This window comes from Pseudorca crassidens, chromosome 2 (assembly GCF_039906515.1).
Source record: "Pseudorca crassidens isolate mPseCra1 chromosome 2, mPseCra1.hap1, whole genome shotgun sequence".
Taxonomy (NCBI): Eukaryota; Metazoa; Chordata; class Mammalia; order Artiodactyla; family Delphinidae; genus Pseudorca; species Pseudorca crassidens.
This window is the reverse complement of record NC_090297.1, coordinates 50271214-50298272: the sequence shown is the minus strand read 5'-3', so window position 1 is coordinate 50298272 and position 27059 is coordinate 50271214. Positions and strand designations below refer to the sequence as shown.

The window sequence follows — 27059 nt, the reverse complement described above, 5'->3', positions numbered from 1 at the left end:
ACCCCTGCTGTGTATGATCTTGGGTTTTGGTGAGTTGGTAGTAATTAACTCTGAACAAGCAGCTCTGCTTTCATGCAGTTAAAAAAAGAACAGTATTTTTTTTCCTTGTTAATTAAATCATCTACGAGGAAGATAAATGTGCAGCCCACACTTGTATCTTGTAAAATATCAAAGGCCTGATTAGTAAAGCTTATGTTCAACCTCAGGCTTTTTCTCCAGATTCCTGGAAGTAACAGGGATGTGAAGGAAGGCAACTCCTAAGTACCAATACTCGTTACATTCCTTCCTTCATTCATTCTGGGTGAGCTAGAAAGAAGCAACCAGGATCAAACACAAAATATTCCTGGGAATTTTGACCCAATCAACCTACAGAATTAGGAACATCAGCAGTGAGCAGACAGGAAGAAAGAGGATCCTTCAGACCAAGCTGGAAGTCACTTTTTTGAAAAGCCCACAGACCCCTCTGGTCCCTGTGTTCTGTTCGGTGAATTTTTCCTGACAGTTGGTGGTTTTATTTGCCAGAACCACAACAAAGAGGGTCCTTAAGTTTCCCTGGGAGCGTTTCCTCAGACCTGCACCTCTCCGAGATCTCACAGAGGTGTTACTGTTGTTGGCTTGCTGGGTGTCCAGCACCTGAGCCAGATCAAAGGCATTTTCCGACGCCAGCATGACCACAGTCTCGCCCTCACCACATAACATAAAGCTGCTGATTAATCCCCTTGGCCCAGAAGGTCCCTTCCCACTCCCAAGTACAAAGTGGGGTGGGAGTGGGGACTTTATTTCCAGCACAACACAACCATAATAAACTGGCATTTTATGGCCTTCATTCATTGCAACCAACTGCAGCTGCCCATCAAACTCATTAAAGCCCAACAGTTGCTTCATGTGAGCCTTTTATATCACTAGGAAAGTGTAATAAGAATCCCCACAATTTCTGAGTGTCTACTGTGTACTACGGATGTATGTACATAACTTATGTTACCCAGAAACCCTGTGAGACTGGCATCCTCACCCTCAGTGTGACGGATGAAGAACCTGAGGCTCAGAGAACTTAAGTAGCTCACCTTAGGTCGCAGGCCCAAAGAGTACATAAGCAGATGTCCAAGCCTACACCCGTCTGACTCTGAAGCCCACGCTCTCTCCATTCCTGTACGGACACATCGTAATCATGCACAACATAGTAAGGCACTGAGGGGGATGCACTTGGGATGCAGACAGAGCTGGACCTGAGTCTTCAGCTCCAGCTGAATAGCCTGGTGACCTTGGGAAAATTATTGGCCTTTTCTAGGCCTTAGTTGCTTAATTTCTAAAATGGATGCTGTACAACAAGCCAGCATCATTTTCATTAAGAGACCAGGAAACTGAGACATGGGGATGTCACAGACTCACATTCATATGGATTTGCTTTTGCTCATAAATCCGAACTGAGTGGGGTAAAAATGCCTGAAATGTAGGCTTTACAGGAGAAACCAGATCAGATGTGTCCCTGTGAAAATGGGAGGTGATTTAAAAAGGTTGAAAACAGTGTTCAGTGAAGACAAGCTAGCAAGTGTAGACTCATGTCGGGGGAGATGAGGGCTGACTGCCCTGGTGGGCACCTCCGGCTCAAGGCGGCCTTAGGCCTCCACTGATCTCTCCCTTCAGTGACAGCCAAGCCTTACAATAGGGCTGCTGAGGGGAAGAAAGAGGCCAGGGCTTTTAAACTTTAAGAAGTTCCATCTAAGAGTTCGTCCACGGAAACAAACAGAAGGAAATTTTTTTTGGAGGGGGTGTAAGAAGTCCAGCACTACTGTCCCTTTAGGACGTTGTCCCTAATCTTGGACCCTCCCCAGGCAGCCACTGTGTCCTTTCTGCCCAGCAACACCAGTGCAAGTGATGGAGAGCTAACCCTGGCAGTGTCACCTCGATCCATCCTCACAATACTATGAGACATGTACTACAACTCTCCACATCTCACAGATGAGGAATCTGGGGCCCAGAGGGGTTAAGTGCCTTGCCTGAGGGCCCATCCTTAGGAAGTGGAGGAACTGGGACTGGAAACCAGTCGGGCGGTCCCATCATCTTTATGAAACGTGTGAGAACCCCTGCCACCATGCCTAGCACATACTAGATGCTCAGTATCTCGAGTTCAGTCTGAATCTATACTGTGAGGCCTTGTACCGTAATACCTGTTGTCATCTATCTCAACAATGGGAGGCCCTATGTCATCCCTACATCCCCAGGATTTAGCACAGCCCTGGACACAAGAGCAGAGGATCACTGGATAAGTAAAGGTATCAATATTTACTCAACCAAAATATTTCATGGTACAAAAGGCTCACTGGTCCCCACGGTAACTAAACACAGTTTCTCATGGCACATAAGTCCCTCCATCGTCGTAGAGATTCTGCCCTGGACTGTATCCCAGATCCCACTCTAATCCTTACGCATGTCCCCGCTACTCTCCCATTTGCCTTCCTCCTCCTCCCCCACCCTCCCCTCTATTTTACTCATCTGGGGAAAATCCAAGGAGTCGTCCATCGTCCATCTTAGTTTAACAGAGTAACAACTCTTAAATAAAAATATGGTAGAAATGGATACTTATCGAAATGGAATGCTTTCAGACTCATGCATTTAAAGAAGATATAAATTTTAGGGCAGGCACTAAATTTTAACTGCAATCTTGGAGAAAGCCTTTCCACTAATTCATGAAGAAAAATTAACAAAGTGAAAACTGCTTATCAGTGTTCTTTTGAAGTCATGATATGCAGCCTAATTCTATACATCATCAGACTGCTCCCAGGGAGATGGATTTATATTGATTGAGAGAGAGCTCAGCGGCCAAGGAAAATAGACACCCCTGTGCAGAGAAGACTCAGCTACCCATTAGGGACAGATCGTCTGGGAGCGAGGCTCGGCCATCTCTGGATCTGATTTCACCCCTTCCACCTCGGCTCTCTGGCCAGGGTGATGTCAAAGGCAGACTCAACCCTTTTCACACTTTTTAAGAATTTGGCCCCTGGAAAAAGATCTGGCAAATCTAAGCAAGGCTGTTGGAAGGAGGGCTGAGCTTTCAGCTAGACACAGCACAGGGGTGGGGGGGGGGGGGCAGGAAGGGAAGGAACTGAGGTGGGGAGGGGCGAACAGCTCAGATCTCCTCCCTGGCCAGGCCGTCCTCTCTGGAGTGTGGCAGCCCCGCCCTCGCTTGCTTGCTGGGCAGACTCACCCCCATGTGACAAGAAGATGTTCCACAGATGATAGCCAGCCGCGACGTCACCGGCTGTCCCTCACAGGCGAGGCCATGCCCCCTCACATCTGCTCCAATCACTCCTGTGAGAAACCAAAACAAAACAAAATCCTCTTAAAAAAAAAAAGAAGGAAAGAAAACTAAAACAAACATAAAATACTCTTTTTTTTAATACCAAACAACATTGAGAAAGCATTCCACGTGCAGGCCAGTCTCAAACAGAAACCAAAAGAGCGTAACGGGCCTCTGCCAGGGGAGCAGGGAAATACGTTCTGCTTTTGCTCTCCCCTCCTCAGCGTACAGCCTCGAACACCGGAAGAATAATAGTAACTGCAATTCGAATAATAAAAGCAACAGCCATCAGTGGTTTTTGCTCTCGAACTACCAGGCACCATGCTGAATATTTATATATATAGTCTCATTTTATATTGAGCCTGTCAAGTTGATATCATTAACCCCACGCATCAGTGGAGGAAGGAAGGCCCACCTATGGATGGAGTGACCCGTGCAAAGTCACACTGCTAGTAAGCAGCAGGGCTGAAGGGAATCTGGTTTAACACATCACATTTCAGTCTCAACGAAGGCAAAAGAATCGTTTGATGACTGGATCTTCTCGGCATCTCTGGCTCACCATTCTTAGTGCTACTCATCCCAGAACTCTCGGCATAAAGGATAGAGTGACTGACAGTGAGTTTCTGTTGAAAGAATGCCAGGTGGCAGAGAGTTTCCCATAAATGGTATAAGCTCAGGCTGCTTCTCCACACAGATTGTGTTCCTTGATATTTGCTGGGCGAGTGAAGTTATAAATGCGAGGGGAGAGTTAGACCATTTAGAGCCTTGAGTCGTCTGTCACTTATTCAAATATCCAACGAGCACTTTGTACACGTAAAACGATATACTGGGTGTGATGTAGGAGCCGAAAACACGCAAACATTCCCAGCTAGGACACAGGTAGGAGGTGGGAAGCATCAGGGCAGAGCACAGAGGCCGGACGCGGGAGAGAACAGCTCCCTCCGGCTCCATGGGCTTCGGGCTGTGCCTCCCCGCTCTCCATCTCCAATCCTCAGTGCTCCTTCCCACCTCCAGACCTTTGCATTCGCTCTGCCCTCTGCCTGAAATGCCATTCCCCAACCTCTTTGCCAGGTGAACTCCAATTCCTTCGTAACTCAAATGTTACTTCCTCGGAAGGCTTCCCTGTTCCTCCGGGAAAGATGCGGCTCCCAGTTCCCCTTGGGCTTCGCTAGCATACAAGACACTGGTAACTTACAGAATTACCACAGCCCGTCTGCCTCTCCTTTGATCATAAAAGCTGTAGGAAGCTGGCACTGTCTCGCCCACGTGCTTAGTCCCCCAGCACCGACCACAGTGGCCAGCATAGAGTAGAAAGTGAAAGTACCAGCGCTTGAGGCTGTGAGGGTAAGACGACAGTCCCTTTTCCTTGGGATGCTCACGGTCTTGTGGGAGGGAGGGAGAAGCCTAGACGGAGCATTTCAATGCAGGGATCAGGATGGGACAAGAAAAACTGCAGGGCCTACAACCACTATGGAGAACAGCATGGAGACTCTTTAGAAAACTAAACACAGAACTACCATATGACCCAGCAATCCCACTCCTGGGCATATACCCGGAGAAAACCATAATCTGAAAGGATACATGGACCCCAATGTTCATTGTAGCACTACTTACAAGAGCCAAGACATGGAAGCAACCTGAAGTTTTCACCAAGTCCCCTGCTCTGCTCGGCATCGTGGGGCTGCCCCTGCAGCCCATGGTTCCCAGACACCAGGTCAGCCCTGCCAGGAGGTCTGAGGGCTGAAGGCACTGGAAAGCCAGAGTGCATCTCCCTCGCTTCCCCCGTGTCAGGTGGCTGCGTCTCCTCCATGATTTCAGCTCTGTTGACAGGGCCACCAATGCTCCCACTTGGCCTGTGTTCACCGCCCCTCGTCTCTGGTCACACAACCTCCTCCTATGTTCCTCCAGCCAGGGGTGGCAATAGCTTCCATTCTGCTGACCCCTGGCTTGCTTCACAGGGAATATAGCCCTTCACGGCTCCTTCATAACTGGGTCACCATTTTTGTGTATTAAATTCCCTCTTTTCCATGTACTTAGAGTGCTCTACGTTTTTCTGGGAAGTCCTGGGTGATAAATTTCCCCACCCAGGAAACAAAGGCTTTTGAACAGGAAGAAATCCTAGATATGAGATAATTTTAATTGAGCTCTATTTGCATGCTCTCTCTCTGCATCTGTCTCATTTAATTCTTACAACCACTGAACGTGATTGGTGTTATTATTATCCTCATTTTACAGAGGAGGAAACTGAAGCTTAGAAATGAGAAGTAACTGAACCAAGGTCACACAGCTCACCAGAAGCAGGGCTGGGAATCACATCCACGTAGTCTGATTCCGAACTGCTGGGTCTCAGGTTTTTCTCTAAGATAAAAACCCAATAACCAGGTGGATGATGTTTACTCATCTGCATATCTCAAAATATTGTGGCCTTAAATATATTGATCCCAAGATCCTTGACAGAAAAGGGGTTGGCCATTGCGGGTCCACGGTGTTATATGTAAGTTCAAGGAATCCCTGATGGTGACTGCCTTTATTGGTCCCACGTATGTAAAGCATGGACAAAGTTTATTTTACAGGGTACTTCAATCCTGAAAGGGGGTTAAACATGGGAAAAAAGAAATTTGTGGAAAATATTTCTCTGTTTCTTCTCTGGTTAGCAGATTCATTGTTGATATTACTAGCCTTAAAATCTGGGAACAAGTGTGTTACAATGAAAAAAGAATGGAATTTGAAGACAGAAAGACCTGCTATAAAATGAAGAAGATAACAATATCACATGGGAGCTCTGATACAGAGGGAATGTTTAAAATTAAATGATTAATTAATGGTTGCTATGTCACTACTACCACCATCACTATCGCCATCGATATTACCAATATCATCTGAACTCTTTCTCAAGAGACAGTTGTATTCTTCCCACATTTTTAGAAAACATGTTAGATAGCTAGGATAGGCTGGATACTGCATTAAAATCTTTAAATATTGTCTCATTTAATCTTTGCAACATCTACAAAATATATTTTCTTCCCTTCGACATACACAGAAGAAACAAAGTAACTTGCCCAAGGTCACAGAGATGTAAGACCAGTGCCAGGATATGGCCCCTTGACCTTGTTCTGTCTGACCCTAAAACCCATGTTCTTTCTAGACTCCCTCACTTTATGAAGTGACACTTGTCTTATACAAAGGAAATATATTTGGAAGTGTCAGTTCACCAGGGAACATTTAGCAAGAGCCATGGGTTTAGAGTTTGAAGATCTGGGTTTGAACCCTGATTCTGCCACAAACCACCTGAAAGTCTAAACTGCTCCCTCACATCCACGAGGAGAGAAATGGATCACAAATTGAGGTTCTTTTCCAGCCATTTTCAGTACATAATATACACAGTGATTCTTTTTAAATACCAAGTCCACTGTCTCCTTGCCTGGAAACAGGAGGGCAGGAAAAAAAAAATCCCTCCCAAGATCCTATATTCTCAAGTCCTGAGGAGACTTAGAAAACCTCTGGCCAGGCTGGTACAGCACTGGTGAGAGGCAGGTCTTGCCCAATTTCCCCTCCAGAGAGGTTCTCTACACTCTGCCGAACTGATCTGATCCAAGAGTGGTGCAGGGCTGATGCCTCTGTGAGACCACATGAATCCCAGCCCTGACATATCTCATTTTTCCTTTGGCCACATAGAGTGCGGAGGGGCCGAGCCGGGGAAAAGAGGTCCAAAGTAGGGAAAGCAACAAAGGGGAGGAGGAGCGTTCTCCTTTCTGCATAAACACATTTCACAATCCATAGAGGGATCATGGGCCTCACGTGTACATCAGGAAACAATTCCTAAGACGGGGTTTTGATAAGCGCAGCCCTCAGCACTGCTGGGGCCCTTCACATGACTGTTCATGTGTCAGTGAATTCAGCATTCCTCAGAAAGTTTAAAGGGCAAAATTAGCAGCTGAAGAAATAGGCACCAAAAAAAAAAATAAATAAAATTGTGAGATGTTCAACTGGGTTTTCCCTGAAACTTGCACAATGACCAGCTAATGGTAGTTGCTTAGTAAATTTTTTTGTTGAATGAAAAACAAATAGCAGAAAAACAAGCATACTGAGTCAATGAATCAATTCAGGGCCTTTTATTTAATGACTCCTCCCCTTCCACATATACAAGAACACAGTTCATATCAAGGAATATGTTTTAAAAGCACAAAATTAAAGAGGAAAAAAAGAAAAAATTAAAACTTCTTTTCCTTTATGTGCTGTCTCCCTCCCTCTGCCCCATCTACCAACCATCCATCCTTCCATCCAAACATTTATTGAATATCTATTTATGTCAAAGAAGAAAGAGATTTTGCAAATGTTATGATTAAGAGTGGGTTATCCTGTAATTTATCAAGCCACAACTGCTTTGAAAACTTTAAAAGGTTATATAGAAGAAAAACATCCCAAGCTCTAGCATTTGTGCTATAATTATCTCATACTTTACAGCTATAAAAAGTACTTTATAGCTTGCAAAGCATCCTTAAACACTGTACCCTTCATGTAGCTTTTAAAAAATCCTATAATATGTGTTATTTTATTTTGAGATCACAGTTGAAGAAACTGAATTTCAGAGAGGTAAAGTAACTTACTCAAGTTTATTTAGCTACTTGGAGGCAGAAGCAGGGCTCAAACTAGGATTTTTAGTCTCCTAGTCTGAGGGTTTTTCCCTATGTTTGAAAAACAAAAAAGGTCTGCTTTGGATGCACTGGTATCTTGAGAAAGGTGCTCTTAAAATAACAACCCCAGATACCCTCTCTGAAGGAAGAAAGGACACGAAGGATTTCGAACATTACCTAAGACTCTTGAATCGACCATTTGGAGGAATGAACTGACTGATAAATTGCATCAAATGAGTTGTTTGACTAAGACGGCCTAGAGGTTTATAGGGTCCCTGGGGAGAAGGCTCTCTGGAGCCTCATGTATGCAAAACCTCACGTATGCCAAGCCTGCTGCAATAACTGTAAGCTCCCGGGATGGTAAGAGTCACATCAAAGGCATTTTCTCTGAAGAGGACCAAACACCAGTCTCTACACAAGAAGATACTGAATTTATTCTTTTGACTAATATTCGTTCATTTTATATAGAAAATAATATATGGGTTTGGCAGTAAACTGCTGTGCTTAAAAACCTGGACTCATTCATCATGGGCCCTTGGTTAAGTTTATCTCCTTCATGCCTCAGTTTTCACATCTGTACAATTTGAATAACAGTATCCTCCTCATAGGACTGTTATAAGGATTAAATGTGTTAACATATGTAAAGTGCTTAGACCAACGCTGTCCAGAGAACATTCTGAGATGATGGAAATGTTCTCTATCTGCATGTTCCAATAGAGCAGTCACCAGACACAGGTGGCAACTGAACCCTTGAAATGTGGCTAGTGCAACTGAGGAACTGAATTTTCCACTTTAATTAATTTCAGTAGCCACATGTGGCTAGTGGGTGCTGTATAGGACAGTACTGGTTAGAGTGTACCTAGCACTACAGGAATCCTTGCTGTTTTTATTACTGTTACTATTACTGTCTTCGGACTTAGGCTTGAATCTCACTGACATGTTCTTGGGCAAATGCCTTGATCTCTAGAACCTCAACTTCCATATCTGAAGGTTCTGGATAACAACACTTACTTTACAAAATTGCTGTAGGGATTAAGTGAGATGTATGTGGGACCTACCAGTACTCAGTAAATGGGACTATGAAATCCGGGACCTATAGGAGTGCTTGGCATAAGTGTAGAGACTTCCTACTTATTCCTGAATGGGCCTTGGTTGGCCAGGCCACTGAACATTTCCTCATGTTCTTCCTTCCTCTTAGAATGTTCTTTCCACAGTACACTCCATCCCCAAACAATCTCCCTGGCGAACACGAACTCCATGGTGAAGACCCAACTCTTTCGTCAGAAGCCTTTCCTGACCGTGTCTTTCCCCATCCCCCTGGGCACCCCAGCCAGAGAGAACTGGCCAAGCCTCTTTCCTTATGCCCCACCCTCTGACACGGTACAGATTCGATCATTGTATCTGTAACATATTTGTTTGCACAGCTGTCTCCTTCTACCATACTGTGAGCCGACGGAGGCCAGGGCAGACTCACCAATTTTTGTTGCTGTTGTTTAACAAAGGAATGAATGTGTGTGGCACAAGGCATGTACTAGTAAAACACAAGACATTTTCTAGATAAGGTAGGAGATTTAATCATGGGCAAATACTCCATGTCTTAAATATGCCTAACAGTGAAAGATACTGAAGAGTTTTGAGGGACAACTCATGGGTGACGGTAAAACTTTTACTGGAATCTCACAACACACCTTGTTTAGAACTGTCAAAATCACTGGTAGAGAGTAAAGGTCCTATGGTCTTTCTGATTATTGAAAGATTGCTTTGTGCCTCACACTTTACAAATATTGTTGCATTAAATTCTTATAACAAGCTTGGGAGGTAGTTATTATCGCACTGTTTTACTAATTCAGAAAATGAGACCAAAAGTTGTTCAAGGAACTTGTCCAAGGTCTCCCAGAGTTACAGTGGGGAGGACGGTGTCACAGGCAGATCCACCCAACTTTAAATCTCATGGAGCTACAGAAACTAGTTCCTTTCTTTACAACCACTTATAAGAATTCTAAGTACTCAAACAGCAGAGCTGAACTCAGATCTCTTTCAGGATTTATTGTTATAATCCACTAAAGCAAGCCCAAAGGGTTCATCTCAATCCTAACAAATGAAAGGGAGTGAAACAGCTGAAAAGATTTCTGTGATCCCAGCGTTTAATGAAGCATTGCCTTGGCTTTGAAAGAAATGCCATTTAGAATGCATCCAATCTAAATCCTAAAGTAGGTATACCTTCTAAAAAAATCCTATGTAAAAAGTCTACAAAGAAATTTTACACTCCTTGACACTGCCACCATCCCTGTCCCCTACACTCCACCCCACCACAGAGCTGGAAACATAATAGGGAAGGTCTTGGTTTAAATGAGATGCGAACAGACTTTACTAGATATTTGCTCTATTTAGGGCATAATGGTGAACAAAGAGGGCTCTAGAATTAGACTGCCTGACTTCAAGTCCGCAAGCCGCAAGTCTTAAGCCACTTAACCTTCTTGGGCCTCAGTTCCTTTGTCTATAAAATCGAAATGATGATAGAATGTAGCTCATAGGGCTACTGTGAAGATGAGGTGAGGAGAATGGTACCTGGATCACAGTTTACTCCATATAGTTGTGCCATTGTTGTCATTACTTGACCACTCTGTCTTTGGTGTTAAGAGCAGGGCTTGGCCTGACAGTTCAGGCATTCCCTCTTAGCATGGTGCGTGCTTTGCCAGAGGGATTTGGGCTTACTTAGACTGACTGGAACATTTGTTTTCTGTCCTTGAGTATACAACTGATGACAGTATAATGGGGGGCTCAGGGGAATAAAGAAAATGGGGTAACAGGTAGTAGGAATGATCCAGGCTAACATTTTAAACATTGTTGATAATAACCCAAAAGCTGTTTATATCCCTGAAGCCATGATAACATGTGGCACCATTCATCCTGCAATTCAACTTGGTGATGGCAAATGTCATTTCTGTCTAAGTGCTACACTCATGCATGACTTGCACCCATCAGATGTCAATACAAGAGCTTTGGGAGGGTCAGAGAACAAAGCATAAACCCTCAGATAACTGGGTCTCACTATTCTGTTCCTCCCTTCTACCCAGAAAGATTGAATCTCAAAGGTAGGCTAATAGGTAGTAACTTGGAAATCTGAGACTCAGAGAACACTAGCAAAATCCACAGTAAAGACAAAGTGAAGACTTGATTTCAGAAACTCCTTTCTTCCTAACCTCAACACGGCCTCTAGATTACTTGGACATTCTCACCTGTGACCTCATAAAAGACAATTTTTCACTCGCAGGCACTAGACATGGTAAAGGGTCAAGTTGAAATCCAAACAGGCAAGTTAACTCACAAAAAATTACTTTCTAAAATTAAAAATTAAAAAAAGACACATGCACCCCAATGTTCATTGCAGCACTATAAAAAAAAAAAATTAAAATAAGAGAACTGATCCAAGTACCACAAATGTATCTTATGGAATAAATCCTTACATAGATCTCAAACTGTGACTCTAAATCACACAGTTGTCTTCCGATGTTATATAAATTAATTAATTCACCACCTATTTAGTGACCCCCAATTATAAGCCAGGCACTGTGTGAGGAGCTAGAACGCTAAAGATGAAAGTTGCTTCCTTTTATTCTACAAGATCTCAGTCTAGGAGGGGTGGAAAGGTATACAGGCAGACACTTATAAGACAGTATGGGGCTTCCCTGGTGGTGCAGTGGTTGAGAGTCCGCCTGCCGATTCAGGGGACATGGGTTCGTGCCCCGGTCCGGGAGGATCCCACATGCTGCGGAGCGGCTGGGCCCATGAGCCATGGACGCTGAGTCTGCATGTCCAGAGCCTGTGCTCCGCAACGGGAGAGGCCACAACAGTGAGAGGCCCGCGTACCGCAAAAAAAAAAAAGACAGTATGGAGGGACTTCCCTGGTGGCACAGTGGTTAAGAATCTGCCTGCCAATGCAGGGGACACAGGTTCGAGCCCTGGTCCTGGAAGATCCCACATCCTGCGGAGCAACTAAGCCCGTGTGCCACAGCTACTGAGCCTGCGCTCTAGAGTCCGTGAGCCACAACTACTGAGCCTGTGTGCCACAACTACTGAGCCCACACACCTAGAGCCCGTGCTCTGCAACGAGAGAAGCCACCACAATGAGAAGCCCACACACCTCAGTGAAGAGTAGCCCCCACTCACTGAAACTAGAGAAAGCCCACACACAGCAAAGGAGACCCAACACAGCCAAAAATAAATAAATAAATTTATATATATATATAAAAAAAAAGATAGTATGGAACAACCAGTGACTCAGAGCTGAATGTGACTAATGAAAGCGTGGAGCCAGGACCCCTGACCTAGTCTGGATGGTCAGGAAGGGCTTCCTGAAGGAGGTGAGCCAGGAGCTTCCTCAGTCAGCAGGGGAAGGGGATAGCAGAGGAAAGGCATTTCAGGTAGCCCTGGAGACAAAAGAGACAGTTAAACAAAGACACGGGAGAGAGAAATAGATGATGCGAGCTGCTGGGCTGCACAGTCTGATGGAGATGCAGCCTTGTATCCTGAAGAACGTGGTTGGACAAAGCTCAGGGCCTGAAGTCGGACAGTTTATAGTACTGGATTCCCAGGTCCACCCCAAGTGTGCTGTGCGGCCTGCCAGACGCTAACTAACCTCTGTGCGCCTCAGTTTTCTCAGGTGTGAGGTGAGAGCAATGGTATCTGCTTTACAGGGTCATTACTCCTGCTTTTAGTACTGTACTCCTAGTGTCCCAGGAAGCACCAAACCAAGTTCTGAGCAAGTTGTAATACGTGGTCACCCTACACATAAGGCTAGATAGAAGAACTGCTAAATAAATATCAGTATCCAACTTCTCCCAGGAGACAGCAGGACTAGGTTTCCTTCAGCAATCTTGTCTTGCCCCTAGACAAATGGTCTCATTCATAAAATTATCTGAAGGCTCCTTGCAGGTGAAAAAGGCACTAGACACCCTGACAATCCCCTTAAAGGCACAGAGCAGGCCAGTGAGAGGCTTCAGGAAAATGTTAAGGGGAGTTGGGACTTGCTCAGACAGACTCTTTAGGACACCTGAACCCGGGGAAGAGGCCTGAAATTTCAGAGGAAAAGATCTTAGCTGGCTCCCTGTCTCTCTCTCTCTCCCCAGCCTCTGATGCCACGCTCAGGGCCTCCTCCCTTGGTGTGAGTTTCGGTTCCATCAAAAAACTTCCAGAGGTTTTGTGGGGTTAGTTGAACATTGACAGATTCTTCAAAGCCTGGAATTCACTCCCAGAGCCAAAACCAGCCAAGTTGCTATGGGGCTAGGATTTCCCCTGGGGAGGGTCACGGGGCTTCACCACACCTAGACTGATTGATCTAACCTTGGCTCATGCTTTAGACAACAAGGAGACAGAAAAGAAAAATAGAGTCTGAAGCTGGATCCTCCTTTCCTGGCCCCCATTCCTGGGAGAATGGGGGTGGGAGTGTAAGGCGACCTACTGCCGGATAAGAGTCAGGCCAGAGTCAGAGAATTAAGTGCTATGCAGAGCAGCTGGAGAGAGGAAAAAAACCTGAGCAGGATAACGGGCCCAGGGTTTTAACACAATGAATGACATGTGGCTCAAATAGTTTCAAAGAGAACAAAGGCTTAGGTAAATAAATAGTGTGGAAGACAGAGCAAAAATGAATTACAGCAAATCCCACAGGAGTACGATGGCATTTTTCAAAAACTGTAGTTGACACGACATTGCTGCTTCAGCAGAGATAAAGATTCAGCCCTCCCTTTCCACCTACGCACCTGCTTCTGACACCCACGTTCTCAGGACAGCAGCCCTGGGCTCTGTTCTCCAGCCGGGCTCTGCTCTCTTTTCTCTGTGCCTGTGCCCCAGGCCCTGGGGGACAGGGGAATGGCCTGGAAAGGGCACTGGATTTCAGAGAGTCATTTCCAGCCACATGACCTCAGGCAAATGAGTGGAGTTCCTTGAGCCTCTAGTACCTCCTCTGTAAAAGGGAAGTGAGGATTTCAAAGTAAAATGTAAAAATACAATCTTGTTTTGAAAGAAAAGTGCTGGCACATGTTAGGCCCCGAATAATATTCTCTCTCTCCTCTGTTCAGTAGGATCCAATTCGACAAACCTTTACTGAGCACAGCTCTCCGTGAGACACCATGCTCAGCACTGCAGGAGAAATAATACTTGAAAAAACATAATCACTGTCCTCAAAGGGCTTACAGTCTCCTGGGAGCCAAGGACACTGGTACACAGCAGCCTAACCACGGCTGTCACAGGGGCACAGCAAGTCTCTAGCAGGAGGAATGACTCACCCCATGTGGGTCCAAACAGGCTTCTCCACTGAGGACCTTTTTCCCCTTTGAGCTGATGGTCAGAGATCTCTTCCACCTTGGCTGTGGCCACTCACCCTGGGTCCCGCTGCAGCCTACCTCAAAAGCCTTAGGTCTTCTCTACATCACCATCATCATAACAGTTAATACATATGTAGGGAGCTCTTCTAAGTGCTTTATGCAAATTACCGTGGTATTGGATCCTCACAATCACTGTTATGAGGCCCATCTTGGAGATGAGAACCTGAGAGCCAGCAGGTAAGTCACTGACCCTTGATCCCAGACAGCAGGTGATGGTGTGAAATAGGAATTCGGGCAGTCTGGCTCTGGAGATCATGTTTTCCAACCATGAGACTGTAGAAATGGAGTTGTGGGTATTCTTGGGCGGTTTTTTGGTATCCAACACTTCCGTTGGATATATGCTGTATATTCATATTATTTCTCACTCGTCCTTTGCTCTCTTTCTAAATTCTGTATTCCAAAGGGAAGAATTCTTGAGTGATTTAAAAAATAACACTCAGTCCATCTTCTCGAAGCACCTCTTGGCAAACCTCTGGAGTGTGTCCATGTCAGCGCATCTCCTTGTGGGCTCTTTGGAGAGACGACTCCCAAGGAGGCCACCTGCAGCGCAGACCAGAGGCAGCAACCGAACAGACAACATGAAGCAGCTTCCACCTGCCAGGCCTTCCAGCCTTGTGTTGCCCCGGCACACCTGTTATGCTGTCACTGGGCACGGTGCCCCAAAGCTTGCTGGTCCTCATCATCCACATCCTCCCCACATCCTGCCATCTACGTGCCAACCTACAGACGAAATTCTGGCAGGTCCACAGGTGTTCTTTCCGTCTTCATACCATCCTCTTTCTATGGCGCTGTGTGGCCTGAGTCCATTTGGGCTATTATCAATCAAGTAATGCAACCACATTTCATTAAAAAAGAAAAAGAATTTGACTAGTGTCCTGGAATTTGTCAGGATAAAACTTAAACTATAATAGCGGGAAGAAAAGAAAACCTCTAGTGGGAAAAAAAGCCAACAGAAAACGAGTAAATTTTTGCTTTTGCTCTTACCCTGGCAGAGGGAGGAACATGTAAAAACTGCAAACGATTCAAGGGTTCAAAGTCATTTTCACAGTTCACTGAAGTACTGAACCATTGTCAAGTATCAGGACTTAGCTGGGAAGGTTTGGTGTCCACCCCTCACTTCTCAGTTTTCATTTGTACCTTCTTACCCCCTCTGCCATTTCTCCAGCAACCACCAACCTGTCCCCTGTGCTTATGACCTTGGGATTTCTTTGTTTGCTTGTTTTTAGATTCCACATGTAAGAGAGCTCATACAGTCATCCAGTATTTGCCCTTTGCTGTCTCACTTATTTCACTTAACACAATGTTCTTGAGGTCCATCTATGTGTTACAAATGGCAAGATGTCATTCTTTTTAATGACTGAATAATATTCCGTTATCTATAAATTGTATATAAACTCTACTGTATGGTGTAAGGCAAGGGGCAACATTCAATCTTTCCCATATTGATATCCAGTTAACATACCTCACAGCTCTGCAGTACTACCTTTGTCATAAATTGACTGTGAATCTGTTTCTAGATTCCTTCATCTCTTTTCCTCTAGTTTGTCTACCTTGCCCTAATACCAGCCTTAATTACTCTATAACAAGTTTTTTTTATATCTGTTAGTATTAAGTCCTCCCAACTCTGCTCTTCTCCAAGGTTGTCTTGTTTATGATTGGCTCTTTCCATAAAAGTTTCAGAATCTGATCATCAATTTCTAGCCCCTCACACAAATATCTGCTAGAATTTTGAACTGGACTCATTGAGTCTATACTACAAACTAGGGAGAACTGTCACATTTATGTAATATTGAGTCTTCCAATCAATGAACATCATATATCCCTCCATTTATTTGTGTCTTCTTCATTTTCTCTCAATAATGTTTTATAGCTTTCTGCATAGATGTCTCTCACATGTGCAATTAAATTTACTCCTAGGTATTAGATTTCTTATATTATTGTTAATTATGCTACTTAAAATTTTAATGTTTTAAATGTTTCCTCTTTACAAAATGAAACTTATTTTTGTCTTGACTTTTTGAATAGCACCCCTGCTAAATTATCTATAAATTTTAATATTTTATCTATAAAATGTTTAAATTTCTATATGTGTGTTATTGTGTCACCTATGATGTTAGTTTTATTTGTTTCTTCTAATCTTTATATTTTTCTTGACTTACTGCACTGGCTAGGACCTACAATAAAATGTGGAATAGAAGTGGTGAGAATGGGAAAGTGTTATTTCACCATTAAGTCTAATGTTTGAATTAGGTTTTTTGTTTTGTTTTCTATATATCCTTAATCAGAATAAGAAAGTTCCTTTCTATTCTTTGTTTGCCAAGATTCTTTTATCTTTTTAATAAATTTATTTATTTATTTATTTATTTAATTTTGGCTGCACTGGGTCTCTGCTGCTGAGCGCGGGCTTTCTCTAGTTGTGGCAAGCGGGGGCTACTCTGTTGTGGTGCACGGGCTTCTCACTGCAGTGGCTTCTCTTGTTGTGGAGCACGGGCTCTAGGCGCACGGGCTTCAGTAGTTGTGGTACATATGCTCAGTAGTTGTAGCTCGTGGGCTCTAGAGCACAGGCTCAGTAGTTGTAGTGCATGTGTTTAGTTACTCCACGGCATGTGGGATCTTCCCAGATCAGGGCTTGAACCTGTGTCCTCTGCATTGGCAGGCAGATTCTTTTTTGTTTTTGGCGGTACGTGGGCCTCTCACTGTTGTGGCCTCTCCCATTGCGGAGCACAAGCTCCGGACGCGCAGGCTCAGCAGCCATGGCTCACGGGCCTAGCCGCTCCGCGGCATGTGGGATCTTCCTGGACCGGGGCACGAACCCGTGTCCCCTGCATCGGCAGCAGACTCTCAACCACTGCGCCACCAGGAAAGCCCAGCAGGCGGATTCTTAACCACTGCGCCCACCAGGGAAGCCCACTAAGATTTTTTTAAAGTCATGACTCGGTCTTAAATTTTTTTATGAAAGGCCTTTTTTTAAACAACTATTAAAATTGTCATATCATTTTCCTCTTTTTTTAAATATGAAATTGCATTCATAGTTTTTTTCCAATGTTAAAATAATTCACTTGAGCTCTTTTACAAGTTTTGGAAAACTTTTGGAAATTATCTTTTCAAATATAGCTTCTGCTTTATTATATATCTCCTCTCATTCTAAGATTCCAATTATATCTCTACTAGACCCCTTTACCATGCCCATCTCTCATACTCCTCTGTGTATTTTGTGTATTTTTCTATCCTTTGTATACTGTGTTGTAGCATGGATATACATGGATATTTTTCCACAGATATTTTTTAGTGTGCATGGATATTTTTCCCACCTATTGTCCAGTTCACTAATTCTCCCTTTGGCTATATTGAGTCTGCTGTTAACTGTATACCATCTTTTCAGTTCTTAATTTCAATTATTGAATTTGCAGTTCTACAATTTCTGTTTGGTTGTTTTTATACCTCCCAGTTCTCTGAATTCTCCATCTTCTCCTATAAGTTTCTGAACAAATTACTCAAAGATACTTTAATGTCCATGTATAATATTTCCAACATCTGGATCTTCTGTGGGTTTGGTTTTTCCCTTGCTTTATGAAAATTCTTATACTTTGTATAACTAGATTGTTCAACAGAGAAATTGTATATGAAAAATTTTATTTATAAGTTGAACCTCTGATTATGTTATCTTCCTCCAGAAAAAATATAATTTTCCTTCTTGCAGTTAGCTGAAGTAGGGACAGATTAACAGAATTTAATCATGTGCTGAGCTCATTCAAAGCCGGGCTTCAGCCTTTGTAAAGTCTGTCTTTTTCAGTTTACTCTTATGGTCCCAACTAAAAGCCTAGAGTGTTTATCAGTACTCTTCATCCTTAATGATCCCTGAACTCAGGTTGTTGTCTTTCCAGCCTGGAGAGATTACCAAATTGGTATTTCACTTACCCTTACCAGAGTCTCAGCTGCAGATTTCAAATCAGCAAATGTCCAGCGTGTAAAGCAGTAGAAGTATCAAGCCCAGTTCTTTGGGCTTCTCTTTTGATTATGGCCCCTCAAGTCAAGTGGATATCTCCGTGAAAGACAATAGGTTTTCATGAAAGCCCAGCTTAGAAACTGGATTAACTACTCTGCGACTTTAAGGTTAAAAAGTTATTTACTATTTACTGCCAAATATGAGAGAAATTTTATTTCAAATTTAAAAAGATACTTTCATACATTTAATTTAGTAATAGATAGAAGAAATATAAAGAGCATCCAAAATTTTAAACAACTCTTGCCTAATCAATGGATTTAGAAAGAAGAAGAAGGAGGGGGAATGGGAGGGGGAGAAGGAAGAAGATGTCAAATTCCCTGTCTTCCTTTCAACCCTATTTCAGGCTACCCCTTCTCCTTCACACTTTCCTCTTCCCAAACTATTGTGAATAGAAATACATAAGTCCTGCGTGGAATAAGTCTCTTGCTTAAAACCACCTTCAGTGGCTTGACAATGCCTGGGGAAAAGAGCAGGGCAGCAAAGACTTTGAAACATGGTGCTCAGGTACTGCCATTCTCTCCCCACCTATTTGACCTTGACAGCCTCATCTTCCAGGAACCTCTCATAGATATCACAGGTTTTGGCCAAATTGAAACGCTTACCATTTCTGAACACATTTCAGTGCCTTCACATATGCTATTGCTATTCTCTCCAACCAGACTCTTCTACATTTCATTGCTTCCAGTGGAGAAGATACCCATTACTTTGGGTACAGTTCACAGGTTACCCCTCCCACTTCCCCAAAGGACCCTGGCGGCTGACGTTCTGGGGTTCTCATTACTGGTTGTGTGACCTTGAACAAGCGGCTGGGGTTGATGTGAAGATCATACAAGGAGCCTACCCAGCACATTCCTGCCATGCTGAAGTCACTCAAGGAATATTAGTATCTTTGTTCCCTTGCCTTAATGTTTCTACTGAAAGAGACTTCTCCCTTTTTCAAATTCCTATAGAACTTAGTCCTCATGTTATATCTCTATTTCTTTATATCATTGACTTTGCTACAGCATGTTGTTTATAGACAAAAACATTAACTCATGCATATGCTTCCTGGGTTAAGTGCTGGGGTCTGAAGTTACAGAGATGAATATGACCAGATACAATGCCCACAGGAAGCTCACAGTCTAAGTGGGGGAGACAGTAATATAATCATCTACTTAAATGTCTAAATGTTATTGTCTATGTGTTACACTTAGAGATATGCACATGGGGAAAGAATTATTAGCCCACACGCATTAGGCTGGGCAATAAGGCTACACCACAGTAAAGCAGACATTTTGTGAATAAGAGCCAAATTATTCCAGAATATTTAATGCATTTCGCAGAACTGAACTATGTGGGTTTTTCTTTACAACTTTCAGTGGTGAGAGGCCTGAATATAAAAGGTGTATAGAGTCTTCACTCATGTTACTGATACTGGTGGCGGAGTCCACACCCACCCTCAGTTTTCACAGTGGTGAGTCACAAGGCTGGCATACTTTTAACTCTCTAGGCTAAATTCAGCCCAGGAAACTGCAACAATACAGCTTAACAGCCTAACACAATCTCTTTAAAACAAACAGCTTTCCCTAGACCTGAGCATTTGATCCAAAGATGCTCCATGTTTTCTGTTTATTGAACATTTAAAACAAACTGTCCATGGCTAATTCAGTTAACAGAGGCTTGGCTGAAGCTATCTGAGGGTAAGAACAGGAGACCTAGAGTCAGACAGACCTTCGAGATTCTCCTCCCATCCCACCCACATGCCTGAACCAAGGTAAGTCTCACTGTGGCCCTTACATGGGGGTGGGGAGAATGTACGCAGCCATAGTTGTTGCCCATATCAAGTGCTGTCTAGGTAAACGCTTAAGTGGCACCCAGCTCATGGTAAGTGTACCAGATTGGAAGAGCTCTTTATTGCTCTGCTTTTGAAATAAAAAATTTTTAAATGCAGTCTTTCAATTAGCCTGGACTCAGTTTTGTTCTTTCTGGATTACACACGGATGACTTTTGACTGTAACCAACTTGAGTTTAGACCAGCCCTCCCACATCTGTTAAGGCATTAGTGGTGAAGTTCATTAGGATCATGTGGGCACCGGAGACAAGGCAGATGTTCAGGCCCCCGTCAAACCTACTGGTGTGAATCTGTCATAGTGGTGGGTGCAGGGACCCAATAATCTGCATTTTAACTAATGCCCTAGTTGACTATGCATACTCAAATTTGAAAACCACTACAATACGTAAATAAGGAAAGAAATCAGATGTACAAACAAGCGAAGCAAAAACCTAACTATGTTCAAATTAAAATACTCATTTTTTTGGATTATCTGTATTATGATTCGATTTACTATGGGTAATTGGAAATAGTGTAAATAACGTATTTTCTCACGTTGCCCCTCTATCAATTTTCCATTCTCAGTGTTCAGTAAATAGTAATTTCTAACCAAAATGGGAACAGAAGGCAGTTATGTGGGAAAATTTGTCATTGCCACCAACAAAATGAAGATGGAACATTCAGAAGTATGGGCACACAGAGATAAACCCATGCACATATGGTCACCTTAACTTTGATAAAGGAGGCAAGAATATACAGTGGAGAAAAGACAGCCTCTTCAATAAGTGGTGCTGGGAAAACTGGACAGCTACATGTAAAAGAATCAAATTAGAACACTCCCTAACACCACACACAAAAATAAACTCAAAATGGATTAAAGACCTAAATGTAAGGCCAGATACTACCAAACTCTTAGAGGAAAACATAGGCAGAACACTCTATGACATACATCACAGCAAGATCCTTTTTGACCCACCTCCTAGAGAAATGGAAATAAAAACAAAAATAAACAAATGGGACCTAATGAAACGTCAAAGCTTTTGCATAGCAAAGGAAACCATAAACAAGACCAAAAGACAACCCTCAGAATGGGAGAAAATATTTGCAAATGAAGCAACTGACAAAGGATTAATCTCCAAAATTTATAAGCAGCTCATGTAGCTTAATAACAAAAAAACAAACAACCCGATCCAAAAATGGGCAGAAGACCTAAATAGACATTTCTCCAAAGAAGATATACAGATTGCCAACAAATACATGAAAGAATGCTCAACATCATTAATCATTAGAGAAATGCAAATCAAAACTACAATGAGATATCATCTCACGGCAGTCAGAATGGCCATCATCAACAAATCTAGAAACAGTAAATGCTGGAGAGGGTGTAGAGAAAAGGGAACCCTCTTGCACTGATGGTGGGAATGTAAATTGATACAGCCACTATGGAGAACAGTATGGAAGTTCCTTAAAAAACTACAAATAGAACTACCATACGACTCAGCAATCCCACTACTGGGCGTATACCCTGAGAAAACCATCATTCAAAAAGAGTCATGTACCAAAATGTTCATTGCAGCTCTATTTACAATAGCCAGGACATGGAAGCAACCTAAGTGTCCATCAACAGATGAATGGATAAAGTAGATGTGGTACATATATACAATGGAATACTACTCAGCCATAAAAAGAAACAGAATTGAGTTATTTTTAGTGAGGTGGATGGACCTAGAGTCTCTCATACAGAGTGAAGTAAGTCAGAAAGAGAAAAACAAATACCGTATGCTAACACATATATATGGAATCTAAGAAAAAAAAATGACATGAAGAAACTAGGGGCAAGACGGGAATAAAGACACAACACAGACCTACTATAGCATGGACTTGAGGATATGGGGAGGGGGAAGGGTAAGCTGTGACAAAGTGAGAGAGTGGCATGAACATATATACACTACCAAACGAAAACAGACAGCTAGTGGGAAGCAGCCGCATAGCACAGGGAGATCAGCTAGGTGGTTTGTGACCACCTAGAGGGGTGGGATAGGGAGGGTAGGAGGGAGGGAGATGCAAGACGGAAGAGATATGGGAACATATGTATATGTATAACTGATTTACTTTGTTATAAAGCAGAAACTAACACACCACTGTAAAGCAATTATACTACAATAAAGATGTTAAAAAAAAAAAAAGAAAAAGAAGTATGGGCACAGAAATCCTAAAGGGCTCTGGAAGAATATTCAGCAGCTCAGACTACAGTGAGCATGGGCAGACTTTGTACATTCTGTGTTTGGATTTGAAGAGAGATGACAGGACCAGAGAAAAATCTCCTCTCACAAAGACAGTGGCCAAGGTCAGAGTGGGTAGGAGACAGTGAAAAGTAGCAGTGCTCACCCTCAGGCCTGATGGATGAGTAAAAAGGATGCTGAGATACAGAAGTGAGAGGTGGGGAAATGCACTTTCCCTTCCAGCTATGCTTCTGCAGGCTGAGTAAGTGACATTGCAAAGGTAGAGGGCAAAGCCCTGGCAGCAAGTGGGTTATTTCTGAATTCCCAGGGCCTGGGAAAATAAACATCTGCTTCATTCCATTGAAGTGAACAGTTTTGTTCTAAGCTTAAAATGAGCTGGCATTTTTTTTTTTTTTTTTTACTGCTCTAACTGTTCCTTTGCACTATCACCCATTGGTATTACAAATCAGAGCTGCACTCCCAAAGGCAAATGCTTCATGTAGAACACTTGACATAGTTTTCACATGACAATCAGTGCTGAGGAAGCTATTTGAATAGATAGGGTTGATCCAACTTAATTTTAGCATCCAACCTCCTTAACCTGGAATTCTAGGCTTTTTACATTTGAGCTTCTGACCTGGAAGAGCTAACACTTAAGAGCTCACCATATGTCAGGAGAAGGCGTCTATAAAATGCAACCACCGGACGAGGTGCTGCTGTCATTACCATTTATAGAGGAGAACTCTGAGGCACTGAGCAGCTAAGTAACTTGTTAATAACCAGTGGCAAAGCTGGGAGCTCAGAGCCCACACCACAGTACCGGCTCTGATTTCCCGGCCATCTCTCACTGTTCCCCTCACACGTGAACAGCAAGCTTCCCATACTGAAATGCTCCTGGATGAAGTCAGGCCGTTCCACACTCCGAAGTTTTTCACATTCTGTTCCTGCCTCTTGAAATGCTTATCCCGTTTCCACCTCCTAGGTGATGCTTCTCTCACTTGTCCTGGCAGAGCTAGTTGATCCATTACCTGCCCTCTTGTGACACTTCCTTCTCATCTGGGAAAAGCAGCATGCAGGTTACAATGAGATTTTTCTGATGACAAGTCTGCCTTCTCCACCAGCTGCTAAGCTCCTCTAGAGAGAGGATTGGGTCATCTCTGGTAGCCCCAGTGCCCTGTATGGCATCTGAGGCCCATACAAGTATGGGCCTAACACATATCTGCTGATTGAATTAATTGTTACCTTGCTTCTTAAACCATAAAATGTTCCCTCACTTCACTGAGGTCTGCTTCCTCAAATGTCACCACTCTGGATTAAACTTTCCAGAACTCTCTGTACTGGCAGCAACTTCTGGCACTCTCCATTGCTTTACACAGACCTGTCCCTCATAACACTTAGCAGTACCTGATAAACACACATGCATGCCTATACACGTACATATATACACACATATACCCACACATGCATAAACACATATACCTAAGTGTGTATGTATATGTGTGTGTGTGTATACTGGCACACACACATATACGGATACACACAAGCATTCAGACATACATACACATTTATGAGCATGCAGATACAGGCACATTTGTGCACACATATACACAGACACACACATGTATATATACATGGATGGTCATACAGAAGTGTATAACAAATGCACACACGTGGACACACATAAGCACAGGCACAAACACGCCCATACATGTGCATGTGTGTGCATACACACGCATGCATGCATACAGCACATATAAAAATATACACATATATGTTTATATGTAAGGTTACGAACACCCGCAGCAAGATAGAAGCTGTACAGAGTAGGAACTTGTCTCTATTTACTACTACACCCAACACCCGTACAACAATGCCTGGCACGTAAAAGGAAGCTATCACATGTTTGGTAAATAAAGGAAGGAATCTTTGAATTTCTCTTGCTCACTGCTATCATTCATAACGTAAATCTGCTGAGATCCAATTAGTCATACCTAAATACACATAGCACTACCAGACACTGTCCTAAGTGCTTTACAGATATTAGCTTATTTATTCTTCAAACAACTCTATGAGGTGGGTGCGATTATTATTCCCATTTCACAGATGGAAAAAACTGAGGCAAGAAGTGTCAAGTGACTTCCCAAGGTCACATGGACAGGAAGTGGAATCAGGATTTGAATCAGTTATGTGTTCTTAATTACTGTTGTGTTACCTCAAGATTTTTCATTTTCACTGTCGTTAGAAGTCACATTCCTACATCATAGCACACAGCATGATTTTTCTTTCTTAGTTTCTCTAGACATCTATACTGGCTGCAGGATGCCAGGAGGCAATCCTCAAGATCCCCAGTGTAGGGAAAAAACAATCTTTTTTTCTCTTCACCCTTTATAATGACTCATATGAATGCTTAGTTAAGAGAAAATTGAAAACAAGGAAATTACCCAGGCCCGTGGGGAGATGATAAGGAAGCAGACAGCAGTTCAGATGTGAGGCTGCCGCGGAGGGGCGATGACTGGAGATGTGCATTTTCCCACCAACAGCTGCGGATGTGCAAGCCCCAGAGTAAACATTAGCGCTCAGGGTTATTACATGGATGTGAAGCACCATGTGCTGAGTTTCTGTGCCATGAAAAACAGTGGACCTTTGGGGTAAGCCTACTCTCACAGCCAGTGACGCAAGTGCAATCTTAGACTTTGGGTCCCCAAACAAACACTTTTCCAGCAGTCTTCTACCTTTTGAACTTGGGGTGGGAAGTCCTCCTAACAGGTGGTTGGCAGTATCAGAACCTGGGGCTGGGTTATTCCTTGTGTTTTTGTTTTTGTTCCCAAGCTCAGCAAAGGAAAACAGCAGCTCATCTTTTCAGTCACATATTAATACATGAGTGAATAAGTAGAACCTTCTGGTTACAAATTCCCTCTGGATACCAGATAAGGTTCTGAAGCTGATGAGTTTGGTCAGAGATTTGCTTGAAATCAGGCCCTCTGGGCACAGGAACTCACACTGAGTCAACACACTCTGCTCTGTTTAGAAGGAAGCACTTGTTCCACTGTTTGATGAAATGTCTTCACCAAAGTAAATGTGAAATGACGGGGAGAGACAGATCAGCATTACAGTCTTGGATCCAATCCTTCCTCATCCTGTATCCTTAAGCAAATCCCTTCACCTACTGGAGTGTCCATTTGCTCAACCATTAATGGAAGCAAAAATACCAGGATGATGGTTTGAAAGTGGCAAGTCACTACACAGATAAGTTTAATATCAACATTCATTTCAACATTAATCAACAAAAATAATCAACAAAATTATTATCAACTTTAGTATTACTGATCTCTCCACCACAGTCAAAAAATAGCCAGCCTGGTCTAATGAGCCTGGTCTTATTCCCCATGGCTGGGAGAGCCCCAAACATGTGTGCTGTTTGAAGTATATTTTATTAAGTCCCTTCCCCAATCTGGGCCTCAACTCTCTCATCCATAAAATGGATCTAGAGGGCTTCCCTGGTGGCACAGTGGTTGAGAGTCCACCTGCCGATGCAGGGGACACGGGTTTGTGCCCTGGTCTGGGAGGATCCCACATGCCGCGGAGCGGCTAGGCGCGTGAGCCATGGCTGCTGAGCCTGCGCGTCCGGAGCCTGTGCTCCGCAACGGGAGAGGCCACAACAGTGAGAGGCCCGTGTACTGCAAAAAAAAAAAAAAAAAAAAATTGGATCTAGAAACATACCTACCTGGAAGAATGTTTAATAGAAGCTCTACCTTCCATTTTAGATACAGACATAAGTTTGTGTAATTATAGGCTAAGGTAAGTAAATGCATAGACATATCTAGACATACATAAATATACTAGAAGGGCAAGCAGGAAAAAGCTCATAGGCTCTGGAGTAAAAAAAACTTGGACCTAGGATCCAACTTTATCATTTACTGAAATGTCACAATGAAACAAGTTATTAAACCTTGATATCCTTGTATATTAAATGCAGAAAACAATGGCAGCCAACAGTGTGTTTGTGAGCTGATGACACTGACTATTTAAGTGCCCAGCGCAAAGCTGGGCACAGACTGAAACAAAAACAATTGCTTTGAACTTTTCAGAAGGAACTTGAAATGCCAGGCATTTTTATTATTACCAGCTTTTGAGGGAGACCCTTAATGCAGACTGTGACCACAAAATGGAAGAGACTTACTCATGAGTGGCTTAGAACAACTAGTTTACCTATCTGATAGCCAGCCAGGATCCTGACTGCAGCCATTAAATGGGACATAACGGGTAGAATGGAATAACATACACGCACATACAGGGATGTATACACACATACACATGTATATACATGCAATGCATATACAGCTGCACATATACCTAAGCACAGGTGTGAATACACCCACTTCTTGCCTGTTCTTATTTTCCACGATGGATAGAGTTCCAGATACCCAAAACCATTCCCTTTTCCTAATTTGGAGATGGTGTGGCATAACAGGGGCAGGGCCCCTGACCAATAAATTAGGAGGCTCAGTTTCTAAATTCAACTCTGATGGTAATTTGCTGGGGTAACCTTGGATGACTCACTGTTTTTCTGGGCTTCAGTTTTCTCATCTGCATATTGAAGAATTTGATACAGAAAGTCTTTAAGCAACCTTTTAGTTCTTAAGCCTACGATCACTCATTATCCAAACACGAGCCTGTATATAAAATAAAGAAGTTAACCATTTCAG

The 27059-nt window shown here is 43.1% G+C and overlaps 1 protein-coding gene across 12 annotated transcripts in view; it reads right to left on the bottom strand.

Moving 5' to 3' along the window:
• FGGY (FGGY carbohydrate kinase domain containing) overlaps window positions 1–27059 on the bottom strand; it is a 413817-nt gene that overhangs the window by 170476 nt on the left and 216282 nt on the right. For 7 of the 12 annotated variants that reach the window (XM_067726327.1, XM_067726329.1, XM_067726330.1 and 4 more), the window contains one exon: window positions 3206–3309. In XM_067726327.1, coding sequence (XP_067582428.1) covers window positions 3206–3309 — 104 coding nt within the window. Of the gene's footprint in view, window positions 1–3205; window positions 3310–3401; window positions 3529–3713; window positions 3869–4493; window positions 4614–4912; window positions 5009–13691; window positions 13813–27059 lie in introns of those variants that run through there. The other 5 variants (XM_067726337.1, XM_067726339.1, XM_067726338.1 and 2 more) reach the window with 5 other exon arrangements.